General features: G+C 45.3%; 1 protein-coding gene across 2 annotated transcripts in view; it reads left to right on the forward strand.

Moving 5' to 3' along the window:
- Window positions 1-22,704, forward strand: part of MTHFD1L (methylenetetrahydrofolate dehydrogenase (NADP+ dependent) 1 like) — a 149,699-nt gene that overhangs the window by 123,965 nt on the left and 3,030 nt on the right. For both annotated transcript variants that reach the window (XM_081140670.1, XM_081140669.1), the window contains one exon: window positions 18,428-18,547. In XM_081140670.1, the coding sequence (XP_080996796.1) occupies window positions 18,428-18,517 (90 nt within the window). In that variant the 3' untranslated portion in view covers window positions 18,518-18,547. The remainder of the gene's footprint in view (window positions 1-18,427; window positions 18,548-22,704) is intronic.

The raw sequence follows: 22,704 nt of genomic DNA on the forward strand, positions 1-22,704 counted from the left end.
CGTTTCCCCCCTTGACCCGCCTTCACCTATCCCCTCACCCCCCTTTCCATCTATCCCTTTTCCACACTGTTGTCGGGGGGGGGGGGGGGGGGGGCTTAATCCCCTCACCTTCTTTACCCAGCCCCCTCCCCTCTGACAGCTGTCAGTCTGTTCCGTGTATCCATGCCTCTGCTTGGTTTCCTAATGGGCTACTATTTGCTACCAGTCAAAGGCTTTTAAAGTTATTTCAAATTACATCACACAAATAAAGGAAGCAATCTCTTCTCTGTTCAAGGCACCATGCATTACTTGTCTGGCTCGCACAAATATTTCTAATCTATTAGAATCCTTTGTTTTCAACTTATTTGCTGTTCTACCACAATTATTATAAGTCCATTGGGACCAGTAGCCTGAGTTTCCATTATCTTTGCTTTGCCTTTTTTTTTTAAATACTCACCCAAGGGTATGTTTTTACTGATTTTTAGAGAGGGAGGAAGGAAGAGATAAAGAGAAACATTGAAGTGAGAAACACCGATCTCTTACCTCTCGTATGCGCCCTGAGCAGTGATGGAACCCGCAGTCTGTTGGTGTACAGCACCATGCTCTAACCACCTGAGCCGCCCGGCCAGGGCTGCTCTGCCTTTTTAATGGCACAGTTGAGGCTGCTTCCAAGTGGCAAAGGATTATCTTGTCATCAAAGCTATAAAATCACAATGATAATGTGAAAAGTTCTCTTTTGGAAATATAAATCCCAACTATTGCTCATATTAAGAAACAGTTTTAGTTTTGGCCCGAAAATAATTATAACAAGGGCTCGTCTGCAAAGATCAGTTTTCCAAGTTGAGGGTGGTCAGCCTGGCTCCCAGGTCCATGGTGATGTTGGCGTTTCCTCCCCAGTTTATCCATAGTGCATGTAGTAGACGACTACTTTGTCATCTTTTGTGCCAATCAAGAGCAGTTTACTTAGGAAGACTTTGCACGTGGGCAGTGATCGCTGCCTGGGTTGCTGGAGGGTCTTCCTTGTATCATAACCATAACTGACTTGTTTCTTGAAGCCGTTTTGACAGCTGGAGGCTGTTATTTCACTTTTGATAAGTTTGTCATAAAGAATGGAATGTGCTCTGTGAAGATGGAAAGTGGTGGCCTGGGGAGAGGAGAGAGGCGCCACCTGACAATGGGATTCCGCTAGGACACCCAGTCGGCTTCTTTGAAGGGCTTTTCATTTTCATTCGAGGCAGAAATTGGAACCTTATATCTTTCTTGGGAGTAGGAAGTATTTCAGACAGAAAAAGAAAATGATTGTTGCAACACATCACTGGAAAGAGAACAGAAGGTTTCGGGAAGAATATTGAGTTTACGAATTCGGACTCCAGACAGATTCTTCTTTTATTTGGACAGTCAATAGTTAATGATTCATGGAAAGCATGATGGGAGTCTCTGCGGCACTAAAACACACATGCCCGTAAATCCTGCCCTGGCACGTCTTTGTGGTCACAGATTCGAGCTGCGGACAGTGATGGAGAGTCCTGTTCATCTCAAGTGCACAGGTCACCCTGCATCTTACCTGACATCCCGTCGCCCCTCCTGGCGCTGCACTCTGTGTGTTATTGCTTCAAAAACAAAAACTCTGCCTGTAGTGGGTCAGCCTATTGTCACAGATCTTCAACTGTAATTTTCTTTTTTTCTGTATCTTCTGTATGGAGCACATGAGCTGACATCTTTCTAGCCCCCAAAATAACCTGCTCCTTTCTGCTGTGCTATAATGTGTAATGCAAAAAGGAGTCATTGAACAGAGGGGGGAAAATGCTAATTCTTGGATAGTTTCAGGACCAGAATATGTGTATCTAAATATATACAGTGATTTTGTTTATAATGTTTGGTGACTTGGAGAAATAACTGGGTTGTTCAGTGGGAAAATAAATGAGATGCATAGAGCATAATGTCAACAATGTAAAAATGCATAGAAAAGAAGTAGAAATGAAGGGATATTTACATAAATTATAGTAATAATAAACATTAAAACCATAGACAGAGCTAACACTTGCTGAGCACTTGCTATGTGTCAGGTGCCATTCTGAGCCATTTGTGTGTATTAACTCATTCCATGCTCATTACGCCCCCTCCAGGTAGGTAATGTCTCTGCTCCTGTTTTACACACAGGGAAACCAAGGCACAGGGAGGTTAAGTAACTTGCCCTAATCATAGTTAGTAAGTGAGAGAACCAGAATTCAGCCCTGGCCTTGCCTCATCAGAAGTATTCCACCATCTTTGTGCTGATTATATGTTCTTACTTTCACATCCCATGTGTTAGCAAAAGTGACCCTTGATTCTGGTAACAATCTGATTAGAAAGAGTGGCCCCAAATGATCTACTCTAAAACTAATAGTGTGGGAGCAGAACTTTCTTACTTGATAACCATTAGTTCTCTATGGCCTTTAGAATTTTAGAATGTAGAATAAGCTTTCCAATTTCTTTGGTTGGTTACCAGAAAGCTATGTTGCTCAAAAGGCAAGAATTTCAGTTGTGATGTGTTCAGATTTTTCTCTGGCTGAAACTTGCTATGGGATAACATCAGAATAGCGTCAGCCACTTCCTAGGGTGGGGATCTTGGAGTTTCTATCACCTTTAGTTAATGAACTTGAACCAGGTCCAGGGCTGTATTCTGAGAGAAGTCCTGACCTCTCTCTCTCTCTCCTTTGGTATGGGTTGGTCTTCTCCTTAGGTGAGAGACTTGATTTAGTTCCTTGATTTCACAAGTGTATTGTCAACCCTACTGGCCAAATGATCGATCTGCTGGACATAGGAATGCACTCAGTCAGCCTGATAGAAGAGAGTCACTTTATGCCTTCGCCAGAGATGACAACCCTGAACTGTCAGCCTCCTGAGCTTTCACCAGAGGTCTGCTTGGGAAATGCTGCCTCTGGAGGATTCTCTGAAGACTCTGCAGTCTTTTCCTCTGGCTCAGTGTCCAGCTTTACTAACGTGTTGCTAAAAGGCACTGTCCACTCACCCAGGGTCCCCTCTGGAAAGCTCGCAGAAGGGGGTCCTGTGGGCTTGAGCTCCATGGGCTCCTTGGCACGTGGGACTTCCCAAGGGGTAGCATTTACAGCTCCTGGTGGTCAGGACTGTGCACTTATTTGTTTCTCCAGAAAGTGAGCAGGCCTGGGAGGGTAGGGGCCTCATCCTGTTTGTCTCTGAGTCCCAGACACCAGGCCCAACACTTGGCACACTAACGAACAGCTCAGCTGTAGTAACCGCAGGATGCCTAGACCACATACCAACTTTGCTACTGGGGCTTGACTTTTATTCATTGTTATTATAGGTAAGCCTCCTCGAGTTCTATGCTGAAAACTTCCACGTGCTAGGACAGACATACAGCAGGTTAGGGGGCAAGATATAAGTAATAGTACCATCCCAGGATCCTCCAAAACCTAAGAGATCCAGACTTTACAAGGGAAAAAAACCCCACACGTACACACAGTAGGATGTTCCTCAGTTAAAGTGCTTGGGGTAATGGTCTTACCTCTGAGGAAGGCAGGACACAGAATCCTTGTTTTCGTTTTCATTCAGGGACAACCTTAATACCTTATTTAGTGAGGGTTTGGTTTTAACTCTTCTTGTTTCATTTCCGTACCTTGTAAGAGCCGAAGCTGATTTACCGCAGTGGTGTTTTCATGAAGTATAAATAGCTTCCAAAGAGAGATAAGAAAGCCAAGTGTCTGGTGCAGCTGACACTCTGGGAGGGTCAGGGCCATGCTGGGGTCCGTAGGAGAGCAGGAAGTGTGGGAGCCCTGGTTATCGGGCTCTGTCACATCCATTTGGGGCCTTTGTCCTGTGGTAGAGGCTGCATTTCTGACCCTACAGAGAGCTTGTCTGTTTTCTTTGCAGAAATGTGTGTTTTGTTTGCTTGCTTTTAACAGTTACCTACAAGTTGACGCGCAGCAAGAATCATGGATTCCATGATGCATTTGCAAATTTCAGTCTGATAAATGGTGATTTGGCCACAGAGGCCTGCTTAACCCTATATCATGATATTTATGATAGAGATGGATCATGAAAATGATGGTTTATGGAGGCTCATGTAATTTGCCCCTGTGAGAAGGGAGAGCTGTGGCTCCCTTCTGAGGACTCCTGCCCCTGCCTGCATGGCCAGCATGGCCTGGCCAACTGACTTCAATGGAGGGGCATCTGGAGGTGTGGGCCAACAGTTGTTTTTTACTGTTCTAACTTACGTGTTAGCACCTCACCAGTATTATGCATTTCACAAAGCGTCTAAAGGAACTATTTTTGTTTCAACCAAATGTGGGACAGCATCTCAGTGCAGAGCAGGATGGTGCAGTTATGAGCACCCTGAACAGGGAGGAAATCAAGGTGTCTGGGCTCAAAATCCTGCCTCTGCCACAGAGCGGGTCCTTCACCTCCTTGGGATGATGTCCTCTGGTCCCTTTCCGCTCCAAGCATCTGTAGTTCTAAACTGGATGTTGATAGATGCTTCTATAAAATCAGAAAATAAACTTTGAGGATGTTGTTTTTTATGAGAAATGACAGCTACTAAAGGGTTAAAGTTCCACCAGAGCTATCAGTTATCTCCCAAAGTGACAAGGCTCTTTTCTTACTATTTTGTTAAAGAATTTTTATTCCTGAAAATGATCGGAGATGTCAAGTATTCCTACTAATCAGACTACATGGAGATGGGCATTTCCCAGGGCACTTTCTCAAGTCACTGCATTTAAAACACTCGGTCTGGGGGTTGGCTGTGCTCTCTGTCCCAGGGGCTTGTCTCAATCAGCCATGAGATAGTAACGAAGGGCTCCTGCCCAGGATATTACATAATACACCGAGGAGTCATCAATTTTATTTACAAGTAAATCCGTGCTTCTAATAGGTTTGGCTTCGCTGGGTTCCAGGCTCCAATTCTTCCTGTCGTGGAGGAAGGGAGCAGTAGAGACTTAGAGAAGGACATTGGGATTTCAGCTAAGGGCAAAGCAGGCCAAGGTCACCAGGCGGACATCTCTAAGATAAACAGCACTGCATTTGTGGGAAGCAATTTAGAAAAACCTCCTGAAAACAACTCAGTTAATGTTTCCATAGTGTAGAATCCAAAGTGTTGCCTTGGTGGGATGTTGGCGGCAGGAGGTGAAGGACCACGGGGGATTCAGGAAAGGGACCTGGAGAATAAAGTTTAACTGTCTTCACCGAGAGAGACCAGGTGAGAGTTCTCTCCCTGGAATGACTAATCCTGTTCCTTCAGATACAGTTCTGGTACTCAGGCACACAGTGATGAGTCACTAGTTTGATGAGTCACTAGGTCATTCCAGCTTAATGAGTGCATCCCTGTGGGACCACACAAATGCCTTGCTGGTGGTTCACTCATTCAGTATTTATTGAACAGTGCTGTGCACTGGGCCGTGAGGAACAACAAACAGAACGGCAGCTAAGGCCTGTGCCTCGCCTTGAGGCTCCAGTGAAATGTGGTCAGCCCTCCGTACCCGCAGATGTAGACGCATGGATGCAAAGAGCCAACTGAGGGACTTGAGTATCCGTGGAGGTTCCTAGAACCAGCCCCCCTTGGATACTGGGGGATGACTATAAATAGACACCTAAGAGCGCTTTCCCTCCAAGAGACAGAGGGACACCGAGGTGCTGCAGAGCCCAGGGGCAGGCTGCACTGAGCACTGGCAGGTTGGGGAGGTCAGCTGGGCTCTGGGTGCCGAAGTCCAGCTGTGATGAATGAGAACAGGTTAGCCAGGTGATTCTGGACAGGAAAGCCACAGATACAAAGCATGAGGGCGTGAGAGAGCATTGCTGAGGTCTTGTAACGGGATGACCTCCACAGGCAACAGCAGATTTAGAACAAGTGTGAGCAGTGATACCAGGCAGGAGGGCAGGGCCCAGGACCACCCCCAGGTTAGGGACTCACAAACTCAGCATGTAGTCACACTCAGGGCTATGATTTACCGCAGCACAAGGATACAGAGCGAAATTAGCAAAGGGGAGTCTAGAGGAAACCAGGCACAAGCTTGGAAGAGTCCCACAGTGACATTCTTAATTCCTCCAGCATTGAGTTGTGACATGTGTGAGATGTTCTCTCCCAGGGCAGCTCATTAGAGACTCGGTGCCAAGGGTTTGTGTTGGGGGCTGGTCAGGTAGGCATCCACCAAACTCCAGACTCCCAGAAGGACAGCAGTGTGCAGTGTAAACCGTGTTGCTGGCCACTTTTAGGAGAAGGGTGGGAACCCTCCCAGAATCCAAGTTCCAGGCACCAACCTGAGCCACAGGTCTAAGGATGGCATCCTTAGCCCTGCTGTGCTAACTTCTCTGCACAGTAATGAATTCAGCTTTGAACATGTCGAGTGAAGCGTTTGTTGTAAGTTCAGGTGAAGGTCCCCCCCGCAGAGTGGTGTTCAGTAAAGAGACTGTGCTATAAGTGAAAAATCCTGGAGTCATTAGCACCTCAAATGGTTATTAAAACCAAGGTTACATGGAGAGAAAGCCCAGCCCCGTATTTTTCCACACCACCATGGCAGTGACAACCTAGTTCACCTTTCCCAGTACCTAAGTGAGAAAGCAGAGTCCCCAGGATGTGATGTGGCTGCACGTCCTTCTGTTTCGACTCTTTTCCCATCACTCTGTGCCACCTCTCAAAATGGCAGAGTCGCACATTGTCCATCAGTGAATAAAATGACATTAGATTATAGAACAGGCCCTTTGTAAGTTTGCTTAATGCGACTTATTTCACAAGCTGCCTAGTCCTTGGACCCTGAAAAGCCGAGTTGACCACAGTGAGGCCTCCACCTGGAAGGAATTTCCAAGCAGCCCGTCAGTCTACCATTCATGTTCAATCAACCTTGATTATTAAAAAGATAACTGTGACAGTCTTTGCCCTCGAGTTAGATTCTAGCGCCAGGAAAGAGAGGATGCCTCATGTCTGAGGACTGCGTGTTGGGGTCAAGGTGGGCAGCATGACCCCTTGGATGTGGGTAATGAAAATACGTCAGACTCAGAACCAGCTCATTACTTGCCCGAAGCTCTGGTGAAGGGTAAGTGGACTTCATAACTGTAAGACAAGGTTGCTGTGCATTGTTTCAGTTCTGGATTTCATTCTTTGGTGCCCTTACACTTAGATAGACGAATACTAGCAAGCAGTCTGTTCTGTCAGATAATCCGTCTAGCTCAACACACGGAATATGGCTTTGGTCTCAGGAGTTAACTTTAGTACCTAAAAACGTGACCTCCTCTGACGCCCGCCCCAGCCTTTCTGTGGCTGCGTTCACACGTGTTTGCTGCTTTTTGTGTGGTGGTTCAGCAAGTCTGCATTGTTCTAAGTTGTCTCAGGATGTCATCAAATATGTGCGGAGTCCAACTTTATGGTAGAATGTAGATTTTAAAATAAGTTGCAGTCGTTTGTACAGTCTCAAGATATATATGAAAAAAGAATCAAAATATTTCCCCCCTGAATCTTTATTCCTGTGTCAGCCACATTGCCTGCCTCATTTGTCATCTACACAGCCTTTGTTCTTTCCTTTTTCAAATGTGATTAATTGGTGGTGTGCAGCGCAGCACAGGAGAGGGGCTGAATATTTTGCGAGATGAGTAATCTAGTTAAACGCCCATCTCTCTTTCTTCATTTGTACTTTGCCAACAAACATGTCGCATGCAGATGGAAGGGCAGTTTGCATATTTCCCTGTTCAAATGTTGTGCTTTTAGCATAGCATGTTTCCTTTCCATTGAGCGAGCCAAAAATAATATTGACAGATCCATGAAGCCTTCCATCTGATACTGTTTTGAACTTATGCAAATGTATTTAGACAGTTAGGTGAATAGAATAATTAAACATCCAAGTGTGAAGAATGGGAGGGGAGGCAACGCCAGCTATCGTATTACAGTACCTGGCCTCAAGTTGGAAGTTGATGGAAGTGTTTGAAACACACCTGTAAAACCAAAGATCTGAAACGTGTTCCAGTTTTCAAGAGGGCAGTAATTTGGACAAAGCACGGCGTAATATTATAGTTGCTGCAGGAAGTTGAGAGAGCACTTCTGGAAGTGTTCGTTTTCGGCACATGCTACTTAGAATATTAAAAGATATTCACTGTATCTTTGTCATGAATCTTTCCGCTGGGACCAGGCCACTCCTGGATGAACTCACAGATGGAGAGTTTCTCAAAATACATAATTAAGTTGTTTGTCTTTAAAATACACAATTTGAAAGTCTTGAAAAATCAAAAAATGAAAATAAGGTTAATATTTGGCAAAAATAGTCTCTTAAAAAACTCCGATTTCATTTATAAAGTTTGCTTCCAAAGAAATTCTCATATGTCATAAATCTAAAATTTTTTATAAATGTTCTCTCTTTATGCCATTTCTTAAATTTCTGATAAAATTTTTTGAAGTGTTAAATTGTTTTTAGCTTGTTGGAAATGGGAGTTTTTCCCCCCGATTTAGTACAGATCTAATACCACTGTTAAAAAAATGAATTAAAACATTAAACCAAATCATAGCTTATAACTTTTCAAGGTAGTAAATGTTTGCTAATCTAGAAAAATGTGTTGATATTCTTTTTTTATTGAGGTAACACTGGCTTATAACATTATATAAGTTCAAGATATGCAGCATTATGATTCAACAGGCATATATACTGCATAGTAAAAATGTGGTATTATACACACACACAGTGAATACTACTCAGCCATAAAACAGGTGAAATCCTGCCATTTTCAACAACATGGATGAATGTTGAGAATATCATGCTAAGTGAAATTAGTTGGATGGAAAAAGACAAATCATAATCTTCATTAGGTTCATAGCTACCAGGTAGGTGACTGTGTGTATGAGCCTATATCTCAGTGCTCCCCTGGTTTGAACTCTCTCGAGCCCAGTGACCCAGGCTCACCATGTAGCCAGCTGGTTCTTCTCCGGAAACTGGAAGTTGGTGGCCACTTGCCAGCTTGGCATCACTGCCAATCCCTGTTCTTTCTGCTGATGTCGCGCAGACACCGGCCAAATGAGCTCTGCTGTGTCTGGGTGTTGCATGAGGGCTTCTGGTGCCTGTAAACAGAGGATGGTTATTCTCAGTTGCGCATTTATAACTTTCAGTGAGGCTGCAGGGCAGATCCAACAGGACTTGAAAGTGGCATTTGAATAACAAGTTTGTTCTCAGGCACGGCCACATAAAAGACATGACTAATGCTGAGTAGATAGCAGGATTCTGGTTCACTCCATGGGCAACAGAGCAGACTTCTGGGTAAACAAACCAAAATAACAGCTAGAGTGCAGATCTGATAACAGCACTGTTGTGATTAAATCACAAGATGACCAAGGAAAGTTCGTGCCTGTCCCCCTAACTGCAGCCGCAGAGGCCACTGGCCCGACCACACCGAAGCAGAGAGGCCACGTTGGATTTTTTCAGGGCACTGATGCCTTTCGCCTGGTGACCCATTAAAAGGAACTTGAGCCAAGATCTTATCAGTGATGGAGATGGAGACACCTCAGGATTTTCCAGTATCACTTTTCCGTTTTTGTTCTTGGACATGGTTAATAACGCTACCACATCTTTCAAACCCTGCGGCATTTCCTCGCGGCTTCAAGTCGTGGCCGCGGGTCAGGTTCTTCTGGAACTGCGGGTTCAGTTACAACATCCATCTGCTTTTCAGCCCACTCTCTGACCTCCCTTCTCTTTTCAGTACTTTTTCAGGCTTTTAATGCTCTCATCCACTACTCCCAGGAGGCGCTCAGTATTCTGAGTAGACAGCCAATTGTTTTTTCAAAAGTTAAAAAGAAATTTTTTAGCTTGATATGAATTATATTAATTTTTTAACTTAAAAATCATTTACAAAAACAATCATTTACGTACAACCGAAGACAGTTGAACTGGAGGGTATATAAAACCTAAAAACCTGAGAAAGTGCCTGCATCCTTCAGAACGGTGCCGTTTTCCCCACTCAGTGGCATTTTCGGCAGTGATGCATTGGTGTGAGGGGGCGTCAGTACCCTCGGGAGGAGCATCAGTACTTGTCCAGGCCATAGTGCTTTTGAACTCAGCTCAGTTTCTTTGAAGCATTGATCCATGGTATCCAGCTTTGATTCCTTCCCTGTGGACTTGTGCCAGTGGGCCTGATTTCATTAAATTTTTGGAAAGGACTGAAACTATGGTATGGTTTTATTGTAGTCCTTACATCAATCATTATTGGGGACTGTCTTGGTGAAAGATGAGGAATTCAGACCAGGAGGCTGGGGAAGGTGGGTCCAGTGGCAAGGGGGATGGGATACAGTGAGAACTGGCTGCTTATTTAAGTTCAGCCACTTCTGCCCCATGGTTTTTTAGCTGTGGCTTCATTCCAAAGTGACTGCAGTCATAAGGCCCAAACCCAGGTCCACGGAGACTGCACAATTTTCAATTAAGCACTTTTTAAAAATGGCCTCTGGCCCTCCAGGTTGTACAGTTAGATAACTAACTACATGCCCATGGTTAAGAACATGCAGGTTACTCCCTTGCTGGCTTGATAGGCCAGAGGACTTGGATTCTGGCTGCTCATAGCAAAAGCTAAATACAGAATCCATGTAGTAAATTCTTGCTTACTCTGTGCTTTTTTCCTTTACTGCTTCTCTCCCTTGACCAAATTCCCCATCATAATGTTTTCTTTTGAAGTCCTCTCCCCTGGGTTTATAACTTTGGTTTTTGATCGTAGGGACGTGCCCCCCTCTCATTATTAGATGACTGCTTTGCTGTAGCAACTTTCCTTTCACGGGCCTCCATGTTTCTTTAGCGAGCATCACGTGTCCTTGGTTCTGTTTAACAGCCTATCTGGGGATCACTTCCTTGTTAGCCACCCCCCCCCCCCCCCCCCCAGTGACACCCTCATCTCAGAGCTTACTGGGGATTTTGGAGCCACTTAACACACAATCCCACGTGACAAAGGGCCAGATCTGAGAGGACATTGGAAAGTGTTAGATCACCCCAGCTCCCATTTCAGAGTTCTCAGATCATAGATCCCTCAACAAGCGCACTGACGCACGGCCCATGCTACAGGACATATGTTCTTTGTTTTAATCCAGAGAAAACACTCTCCCCTGGACACTGACGAGCAAGTCGACACAGAGGACCTGTTCTGTGTCGACTTAGCAAGGAAAAATGTCACTTTTCAGCCTTCAGATGGCACATGGATAGGCCTCCCACCTCTGCCCCAGGTGGAACAGAAGGTGTGCCCTTTGGTGCCAGAAGATGCCACCTCTCTAAGAACTCAGGTGTTTTCCCAATCAAAGGAAATTAGATTTGAAGTAAAACTTTCGTCTACAAATTAGGTTTATGAATTAGAATCTATGAATTATATTCTGCAAATTTGAACTCTGTAAAATGAAATCTGTGAAGTAGAGACTATATAAAAATTACCATAAATTAACTTCCACTTATATCTCAATATCTTTTATGCTGAGCATGCAGTAGTATCCCAGGTTAATGCCCTGGGCCTTTCATGTCTGTAAATGTGTGTTGTTGAACCGATCATTTAGCTTCAAACACATTGCCCGCCTCTCTTTCAGCTGACACCTGCATTTCTCTAGTTATAAAACCAGTGTCTTTAGGGAAAGTTATCTTTTGTCTGTAGCATTGTCTTTTAGAACAGAGGTCAGCAAACCTTTCTGTAAAGGGGCAAGTGGGAAATATTGTAGGACACAGTCTCTGTCCTCAACTCTGCTACTACAGCGCAGAAGCAGCCATGGGCTGCATACAAACAAATGAGTGAGGTTGCTGTGTTCCAATAAAACTTTATTTACAAAAATAGGTGTCTGGCCTGATCTGGCTTGTGGGCCGTCATTTTCCAGCTTTTGATTCAGAAGAAAAGAAAGGGCCATGCAATTTTATGTTTGGGTAATAAGCACATAGAACTGTCTCAGGACCCCTAACCTCTTTCCCATTGGGAACAATTTTTACTTTCCCAGTGTCCCCAAGTACTGGTGGGAATGAAATGGAAAGGGCCACAGATGCTGTTCCCTCAGGCAGATGGCCAGCGCTCTTCCTTCCCTCCATGGAAACCCCATTGACTGTGGGGAGGGGAAGCTGCTGCTGGGAAGCGCGCAGCCAGCCCCAGCTTACGTGGGGAATTTGAAGCCCTGCTCTCTAACGGCATGTGTAATAGATGCTGTTTGTCATCTTGCCACATCTTCTTGAATTACGTTTTCATGCAAGTACCAGATTTACTTTTGGCTTATAAAAAATTACATTGCAGTAGGTACAGTGGTTGTGGAGAGGCGGGGTAGAAGGAGGGGAAGTAAAAGTGAGATCTTAGTCAATGTGGGACACCATACCAAGCTGGAGACAGGCGATGCTTCTGGAATTGTTGGCTATTGTGAAGTGCATACATATTGATATGTTGTGTTGTTGATATATCAGTATATGAAAAATTCAGGCTTTATTGGCTTGGGTTCAGTGGGAAAATAGCTAATGGGTTGATGGTATCAGTCCACTGCCACATGCTAGAGAATTACTCAGACGCTTGTCAGATGCTTGCGCCATGAACTTCTTTGAGAATGGCCATCATGGGAAGCTTTCATGCACCAAGGTCACTGAGAGGGCAGCCGAGGGAGGCGCGCTGAACTTCAGACGGTTCTTGCTGCTTGTGGCAGTAGCAGAACCATGAAGTAAGGAGCTGACTTGCCAAGAAAAGAAAAGTTCAGAGAAACTGGCTTGTTTTGATTGAGAAAAGCAGATAACTGAGCAGTCACTAAGGAATCCTGTTTCTTGTTGTTTTTCATTTTAGAAACGTAAACACAAAATGTGTGTCTCAGTGACTAGGATTTCATTGCTACAATTCTGTCAAATTAGATATTAATCTCTAAGTACAGAATCTCTCACGCCCCCTTTTAAAGATTGCAAACCTTTTTATTTAAAAAAACTCCTATTTATTTCACATGTTTTTATAATCATTGAATGGAATTTTGGCTCTGGGTTTAAGCAGGTGTTTAGATTTGAGCTCATTGCATTGTTCCGTTGGTGCTTCTTTATTAACATAATCTTATTCTTGGATGGCTTATCTCAGAGTCAGTTCTCTCATTATATGCAGTAATACAGCGTTTCCAATAACCTTGTTCTTCAGGGAATGAGCGACATCATAACCTTTACAACCTCAGCCTGTAAGTTCCTGTTCACATCTATAAGGCAACAGTAGCCACCCAATGATGTATAACATTCTTACAAGTAAATTGCATTCTACTGAAGGTGGAATAACAGTAATCAGATTTACCGTTTTGTTTGAAACAACTAAAAAACTGGACAAAGTAATGGGAAAAAAATCACTGAAGACATTAGACATCAGCAAAGGACACTGATCCCTGAAAAACAGGAAGTGAGCCCCGCAATTGCCCTGGCCTTCTGCCTAGGAAAATGTTCCAGCCCCTGTATAGGAAACCCAGGCAGAGTTCAGCATTTCCCTGAGTTGAAGACCTGGTGCTTCAGGGAAACCAAGGCAGCTAGCGTCTGCATGGCAGATACCACACAGGAAGGAGCTCTGAACGTCTGCAGGGGGTATTCTAGTGAGTGCCGATCGGTGCACGTGTGAAGAAACGACCAGAAGCCAAGGAAGGGACCATCCATAAGAATCGGGAACAGCCCTAGCCTGTTGCTCAGTGGTTAGAGCGTCAGCCCTTGGACTGAAGGGTCTCAGGTTCGATTCCGTTCAAGGGTACGTAGCTCAGTTGCGGTTTGATCCCTAGGCAGGGCGAGTACGGGAGGCAAACATCGGTGCTTCTCTCTCTCTCTCCCTTCTCTAAAAAATCAATAAACGTATCGTTGGGTGAGGATTCTTTTAAAAAAAGAATGTGTTTAAATAAATAAGTAGTAACAAATGAGCTTTTGAAGGTCGTCATAGGCTGTGCAGATGGATGTTACCTAACTGCCCAGAAACAAATCCCGGACCGTCTGCCTCCACCAAGCCAGGCAATTGGAGACCCCAGTGGTAGCAGTGGTCTGTCATCGTTACAATGATTTTTCATACTTCTCGCTTCTTGCAGTCAGTAGATGTCTATACTGGGCTATTTTTCCTCATGCATCTGCTTAGAGTAGCTTGTTTACTATCTAAATGGCCATTAAATATAAGTGGTTGTATCCCTCACATCCAAAGAAGGGGGAGAAGAAACCAAAGGCCCAGTCCTCGCAGTTTTCTTAGAGTTTGTTTGCCAGTCCTCTAGGCATGCCCCACTGTGCTCATCCACTTCAAAAAGTGTTTATCGAGGGCCCGGTGGTGCCAGGCTCTATATTTACACATTGTCTTGGCCAGAAGGCAAGAAGCAATGGTTAACAAAGACTTCAATTTTTTTTAAACTGTATCATAATGTAGTGAACCATTATAGTCCTGTTGGTTGTTCTAAAATTTTTGAGATGAGGTGATATCTACCAGCTCTGTCACTTTTCTATTAGAGGAGGGAAGAAAAGTGTAGAAGGGATACCAGCTCCAGCCGCGAACTGTAGGAACAGAATAGGTGTAAGTAAAAACACATTTCTTTTCTGAACCAGAATATAACTGCGTGATTTATTCAGTAGGAAAATGCAGTAGATTTAAGGAGAAGTCAGAAAAGAAATTATTTCACAAACACAACAAAATTAACGACTATAATGATATTTTGGTTAAATAGAAATTATGATTCTATCACTATGAAACAATTTTTAATAATTTTTCTACTCGTGCCAAAGAATATTCTACTTCTAATGACTACTCTTAAGTGTAAGAATATTTTCTCTTTACTAGTTTTTTAATTTTTTTATTTTTCAATTACAGTTGGCATACAGTATTGTATTACTTTCAGGTTACAACATAGTGATTAGATATTTACTAGTTTTAATGTATGTTTATAAAGGCTGTTCATAGAACTCATAATTTCTCCAAAAGAAGTTTAACCCAAAACTGGTAAAGATTTGGAAGATTCATTATAGTTAAAATGAGGGTCACGAAGGTCAAAGGCCCATGTTTTTCAGCCTTTGTAAAGGAATCCATTAATGCAGCGTGACAAGTAGGTACGATTTAGTGGCTCCCTCGTTATTTTAAGCAGAGGGCCTCCTTAGGGGGCACACAAATAAAGTCAACATAGATCACCACTGACCGTGGGCGTGGGGCCAGAGGTCATCTCCCAAGGGCCGTCCGAATTCTTTCTTGTCGTGCTGTCCTGGGGGCTACGGTCCTTGGATACCGGTTTTTATTGGGAGAGAATGTGCCGGGAATGTGTTAGGGCTCCTTCACGTAATTGCGCAGTGTGTCTGCTCGGTGGGTTTTATTTTAAGAGTGGCTCTGTTGGAGGTGGCTCTTCGCCCACAGGTCAGGGAGTCCTCAGCTCTGCAGACTCTGTGTGCTTTCTTGTCCGTTGTTGCTTATCCCAAATAAGTCTTCCAGATTCTGGGAATTGATGACTGCTTGCTTGGAAACGAACATGGGAATCTTGCAATTAAACTCATTTTTCCCCATAAGCTGAAAATAGAGTAAAGACATTCACACTTCCCAGCAGTTACTATTTGGCTACTTTTAGCTCCCAGTTCTGACGGTGCCAGGATGACCATGTGACCATGTGATGCATGCTCTGGTTCTCTGCAGCCCATGGGTCAGCTTCAAGAACTCCACGCACCATGCTCCACCTTTGTCTGTCTTGGTTTTGCATGAGTGGAAAGTTCATTTTCACGTCTACAAAAATAGTGTGTAAACAAGCAAGCGGTGCAAGTGTGTCATCCACAATAGAAGCATCCGTTGGAGCTTTGTTCAGATGAGCCCAAACACACTGCCTTCGGGCTCTTCCTGGGCTTTCTCACCTCGAGTAGATTTAGACATAACCTTCCTCCTACTGGATCCCGCCTTGGAGCAGCAGCCGTAAATTCTGGGTAATGTCCTGTCGAGTTAATTTACGGGCTGCAGCAGCATCACTGTGACTGAGTATGATCATTCCTTTCTCTCTCTTCAACTTTAAAATGCTGGTTCCTTTTTCTGAACCCATAGCCCCGCCCAGATTATAGAGGCATCTGAAAATGCCCGTGTCAGAATGTGGGTGGGCAGGAGAATTGCCATAGAGCACCTGACATGTGAGTTATACTCAGGCAACAGGGAAAAACAGGAGCAGTTCCCACCCAGTGTCTCTTGTGTTTGGTGTCCCGGTGCCAATGCAGTGAGCCTAGGTTTTTTTCTGGGATCTCCTCGGATATGTGCAGCCGCTGTAGTAACCAGAGATAAATGTCACCTCTCACTAGGACACCAGCAGCTTCAGCAAGAGAAATAGCCATCCAAGCACCTACAGTTCTGAAATACAGGAAGCCCCCACCTAAAAGCAGGTTGAGCACTGAAACCTTATTTGTAGTTTATTGCTTGAAATCCAAAGCACATTTTCCCCAAGACGTGTTATAAATGGTACCTATATTCCAGGTGGGTCCCAGAAGCCTTTTAACCCATAATATATCTAAAGTACTATCCTGTGCAGTTAGCAAGACAGGAGCGAGCCACCGTATGTCACAATGTTTTCTGCATCCAGCCATGTGGAGAGCACTTCCCATTGCTCCCCTGGTCCAGGTGGTTAATGAGGCCTGCGATGCTCAGACCCCTCCGCCTCTGAGCTTCCTTTCCTGGCGCTCACAGGAAAGGGGAGTGAGCAGGGTGGGGTCAGAGGTGTCCTGGGCCATTGACTGAGCCTGAGCTCCTCATACTGTAATGAGCACACAGATCACCTGTGGTCTTGCTAAAACTGCAGGTTCTGATTCGGCAGGCCCCCGCGGGCTTTGAGATTCAAATTTCCAACATCTCCCAGTGATGCCAATGCTGCTGGTCCACAGACCCCAATCTGCGTAATAAGAATCTGTTGACATCACAGGGGCAGGAGAGGGTGGAGGAGAGAGAAATCCAAGTCACTGCAGAAGGAAGTGGAGAATGAGAGATGAGTTTTATCACAGAGGCCTTATCTGGTTCCTGTCTGGCTGGGCACTTTTGCCAGGTGGGAAGGAGCGGAGGGCATTGAGTGCTGGGGGTGGTGCAGCTTCCTCTCCGAGCGCTCTCCAGCCCAGCAGGCAGACGTGTTTGCTTGACTCAGCACTTAGCCCTCGGAAGAACCAGGCTGAGCAGAATCTCAGGTGTCTTTCCTCGGCAGCATGGGATGCAGCTTTGCTTTACGAGCATCCTTTGTATAAAAGGTGCATGTGAAAGCTCAGCAGGAAACACTAAAACCAATAGAAGTGGGTCATCCAGGAGCCTCACCATCTAGGTCCTAGACCAGTGTTTTGGTGCGAGAACCACCAGGGGGAAATTGGGAATCTTCCCCAGCACACCCAGGGTTTCTGATGCAGGTGGGCAAAGAACACACTTTGGACTCTGATCTGGACATGATGCAGCAAAGCATGAGCCTGGTCTCGTCCTGTTTCCAACACTAACTAGCTGTGTCCCTGAGTACTTGCCTTTGTGCCTAAAATTCACTGTCTTCATCCACAAAGTGGGGCTAAAGCCTGAACATCTCTCTCAGGGCGGGGAGACTCAATTAAGTTATCCATGTAGAGGCCCCAGTGGTGGCCACTGAGTCGTCTGAGATCACAGGCATGGAGTCAGATTTCTAGTGTTGCTTCTTATTAGACCTGTATGGCCTCAAGCAAGTGATTTAACCTCTCACAACCTCTGTTATCTTCCTTGTAACACGGACATGATGAAAGCACCTTTCTTGCCGGGCCGGGCGTGGCTGAGCTGTTGAGCATCAACCTAGGATCCAGGAGATCACAGTTTGATTCCAGTTCAGGGCACATACCCAGGTTTCGGGCTCATCCCCAGTAGGGGGTGCACAGGAGGCAGCCAGTCAATGACTCTCATCATGGATGTTTCTCTCTCTCCCTCTCCCTTCCTCCCTCTGAAATCAGTAAAGATTTTTTTTAAGTACCTGTCTCATAGTGTTGTTGGGAGGGCAAAGTAAGGAAGGAATGCAACAGTGCCTGGGACGTGGTAAGTTCTCAAAAAACAGCAGTGCTTGTTACTGAGGTAGGCCGGCTTGGTTGCTCTCCAGAGAGCAGGACTTCATAAATTGTGCTCCAGGAGTTGTTCTTACAAAAATGTGTCTTGGGCACCGTAATTGGGGGTGAGGAGGAGGCCACCATCCACTCCACCCACACCCACTGTCCCCATCAACCGGAGGAGCTCATCTTTGTTGGGACTCAGCATTAAGATTTGATTTAGGAAAAAAAAAGTTTTAAACTCACTGTTTTGGAGCTACAGTCTATAGGGGACCATGGGGCAAAGTAAATGGTCTCAGTCTTCAAAAGTTTGACATTTGCCTTTTCTGTTTCATTTCCTTAAAGATTGAAATAGCAGACGGTGAATTTTAAGAGATGGATGGATACGTAACTTGAGTCAGATAAAGCTGAATTGAGTTGTACAGTTAATTATGTCTTGAGATGCACAGGGTCACGCAGCAGCATTTGCTGATGTACAATACTTGTGTTTTCTCCCCCAGATGAGCACCATGCCAGGACTGCCCACGCGGCCCTGCTTTTACGACATCGATCTTGATACGGAAACAGAGCAAGTTAAAGGCTTGTTCTAAATGAACGAGACCCTCGCGGGCCTGATTCAGGTGGGCTCTTCTGCTTTCTGCTACTACTTCCTTTCTTTTTCCAAATCTTTTTTAGTGGTATTTTTTAATATTTCTAACAAAAATGGTCTGATAAGTAACTCCTTGAGCTGGTTACTACGAATTCCTTCCTAATAACAGCCCGTGGCTTGAGAGTCACTGTGGGGGGTGGGTGTGCAGTTAGATGGTGAAAGTCGGATCATCCCTCTGTGAATATGGGTTTGGTTAAGGCATCTCTTCCCGTAACAACAGAACCCTGTGCACCCATAATCCTTTTTCCATAATTAAGACTGCTTTCTGCTGTCATTTTCAAGGACCACATGTCTCTTGGTTGCAGTCGGAACCATGTGATAGAAGGATCTTGCTGTCTCCGTTTGCTAGGGCGGCTGTAACAGAGCATGACAGCCGGGCGGCTTAAATAACAGAAACGTATCTCCCCAGTTCCAGAGGCCAGAAATCCCAGGTCAGAGTGTCGGCTGGGCCATGCACCCCCCGAGACTGCTGGGATCCTTCCTGGCCTCTGCCCAGCTTAGGTGTTTGCCATCAATCCTTGACGTTCCTTGGTTTATAGCCGCATCACCCCAGTCCCTGCCTCTATGGCCGTATAGCATTCTCCCTGTGCATGCGTCTTCGTGTGGCATCCTCTTCCTGTAAGGACACCAGTCACGTTGAATTAGGGCCCCAGCTTATTGACTTCATCATAATTACATCTGCAAAGACCCTGTTTCCAGATAAGGTCACTGTCATAGGTACTGGATTGGGGGTCAGGACTTCAGTGTAGCTTTTAGGAGACATCATTCAACCCATAATACTCAACTGTGGCTCAACAGGTGGATTATACTCTTGCCTCTGGAAAGACACACAGAGATGGGACGGCTCATTCCAAGGGCTCTGTGAGTCTTGGGCAGATAGGGCAACAGAAATTAGACACCATTGATGGCTCTTTGTAGAGTTTCAGAGGGTTGGGCTCAACTTGGAGCTGGTATGGGCAGCCACAGCGGGGGGCCCCTGTACCTTGTCGTGTCTGCCCTTCCCCCTGTGACCATGCCTGCTAGCTTCTCTCCTCACTTCCTGTCTTGAAGAAAAATGACCGCCCTCCCCACCCTCCTGCCTGGACCACTCCCAGTCAGAAGCTTTAAAGACTCAGCTGCTTTTCCCCACCCGTATATCCAGCGAGTCCTCCTCATATTCTCAAGATGCATCCCTCCCCCAGAGCACTCCCAGTTCGCTCTCCTGCTCAGGCCATTCCTCTTCCTTAGTCCTGCGCCCCTCCCCCGTGCTGGCAAGTTCTGTGCCCTCCCAGTGAGGGTGCTTGACCTGAAGACCCTTCTCTCTGATTGTCCCAGAGATGTGGCCCTAAGCCAGGCACTCAGGGTCCTCGCTTTCACTTGTTTCACTACCAGAAGTCAGTGTGGGGGATTGTGGTTTTTTATGTCTTTGTTACTAAACACTAACAACCTGGGCTGTGATGAAAAGGGTGAGGGACCACGTCTGTGAAATGACATTAATACATGGGGTGGAATTGCTTGGTTTGGGTTGCGTGTGGCGTTTTGTATTGACTGTTTCTGTGTGTTTTTTGCTGGGGATTGGGGGCTGTATTTAGATTTAACCACAAGCACATTTCCTATCTTTGTCATTTCTGAAAAAGAAAACTCCAGAAAATGAACTAAAGGAAGGTTCGGGGTTTTTTTTTAACAATAAGGCCTATAAACTTGAGCTTTTTGGGGTTTTTTAAATATACTTTTATTGATTTCAGAGAGAGGAAAGGAGAAGGAGGGAGAGAGAAACATCAATGATGAGTCATTGATTGGCTGCCTCTTGCACACCCCCCATTGAGGATTGAGCCCGCAACCTGAGCATGTGCCCTGACCCAGAATCAAACTCTGATCTCCTGGATCCTAGGTCAATGCTCAACCACTGAGCCGTGCTCGCCGAGCTCAACTGGAGTTTTGATAAGTGTTATTTTGGTCATTTGGTATGACTGTGTGTGTGTGTGTGAGAGACAGAGAGAGAGAGAGAGAGAGAGAGAGAGAGGAGAGAGTGAGAGTGAGTGACTATCTTGACTTTCCCAGCTGGGCCTTGGGAAACTAGCAATATCATTTCTCCTAAACTGAAATTGGCCCGTCCTGCCTAATCTCCCTCCACGTCAAGAACCCATTATGCTGCATGTCTGTGTCTGTCATGTTTTCTCCAGACAAGTGTGCACTCCTTGCATCTCCCTTGGATAGTAGTTTTTCCGCCTTTTGGTCCATTTTCATTTTCTCTCCAAGTAGGTCGTATAAACCCAATTACACCTTAATTGCTGCACGTGTCCTTGTCTTTACCGTTACATACACTTAAACCCTTATGTGCGTGTTTCCTGACAAGTGTTCCTCTCTGTTTTATTTAACGATTGGGCAGGGCAGGGGTTGGGACTCTGGCCTGTGGTATGACCTCCAGCACGCCAGGCATTGTTCTGGGCACCTTGCCCCGGTGGTCCTAGCACTCCTTGGAGGCAGGTGCTATCCCAAGAGATTAGGTCCTTCCTCTGTGATCACTGAGAGGGGGTAGGTGAGGAGCGCCCTGTTCCACTGGACTGTAGAACCCTCTTTCCACTGCTCAGCCTCTCATCACATGTCATGCTGGCATCAACCCAGGGAGATGGGTGGTACTTTCACTTCCGAGCTGTGAACACTTTAGCCCAGAGAGGTCAACAAATTGCTCAAGTTGCACAGTTAATAAGTATAAAAGCCAAGACTCAGCCCAGATCTGCTTACTCTGTCTCACCCTATCCTTTATGCCCCAAACTAAAGGATGTCCTTTTCGTTTCGGTCATGGGGTAAATGAACTCCAGCCCCTTCTGAAAGATGATAGTCAGCTATTTGAACACACCTGTAATTCCGGGATAACTGGTGATTTCTTTTTTTAATAACAAAAGATCATTATTTGGGTATTAAAAACTATGTCTTAGTCAAAATTCTTTGTAGTCAAAGTATAACAGAGCTATCTCTTAACTCCCCCATTGAACAGCACTTTCCCACTCTCCTACCCAAAACCATTTTCTTCTTTGTGAACTGCCAAATCCTGGTCTAGGCTTGGTGGGCAGTGGTTCAAAACCCATCACTTTACCCTGCATGAACAATTGAAAGTGGATCCGGTGTCGCAAGATAAAACCACCATACAAAGCAAACATTCCTTCTCAGGGACTCCTCGATCCAATGACCCCGCAACCATTCTTTCTGTTTCCTGTGGCCTCTCACATACGGTCATCAGGGACCACTTCTGACGGTCAGAGGTCTGTGGCTATTAAAAATGCACAAAATAGAACCGTCCAAGCTTGGATGACAGTCAACTTGGACAAATTTGGTCATCGGAAGAGGAAATGTCCGGTCGGTTGCTTGACTCACATAGTAGTCAGACTCCCGATGTTCTCTGCCCTCAGGGGGACGTGTGGCTGGCGTGTCCCACGTGGAAGAGGACCTCACTCAGCAGTGCTGACTTTCTTCCCTTCTGCTTCCTCTCCTTCCTGCTTGCCTCACCCTCTAGGAAACTGTGTGAGACTTAGTGTGAACTGGAGGTGCCAGGAATCCCCAGAATCTGAGCCCTCGCTCCTTGTCCCCAAGGCCTCCCTGTGGTGCATTCACTATTGTTACAGTCCGGGCGTGATTCATTCTTTTGGATGTCACCAAAAAGAACTAATTAAAATCAGTTGCTTGTCCCAGTGAAACTGATCCTTCTACCGCTCAGCCTTTTGTTTGAAGATGATTGGATTTAGGGAGGGTGGTTCTTTCCCCCACTGTGGGTTTCTCATCCTGAACTTCATCATATTTCTGATCCTTGGCAGGATTCACATGAGCACAGCAAACACTGGCAGGTTTCCTGAAGAATTCAGACGCTCTGCTTTGTTCTGATGTACACAGTCGTATTTAGTGTGAGATCAGATTGACTCTGGTCCTGCTGTAAATGGTGGTTATTTACCCAAAAATTGTTTTTCTTGGATTGCACATGCGAAAATGAGTATAATACAAGCTCATTTCTCCCCTAAACTGCCTTAAGAGCAGAAATTTTCAGTGATATTTAATAGTCATCAATTAATCTTGAGTTTTGTTGTTGCCTGCAGCCCTTCTGGGAACAGGGCCTCTTATCCCCAAGTTGCCAACCACAAGGTTTTGGGGTTCCCT

This window comes from Miniopterus schreibersii (assembly GCF_964146895.1).
Source record: "Miniopterus schreibersii genome assembly, chromosome: 6".
Classification (NCBI taxonomy): domain Eukaryota; kingdom Metazoa; phylum Chordata; class Mammalia; order Chiroptera; family Miniopteridae; genus Miniopterus; species Miniopterus schreibersii.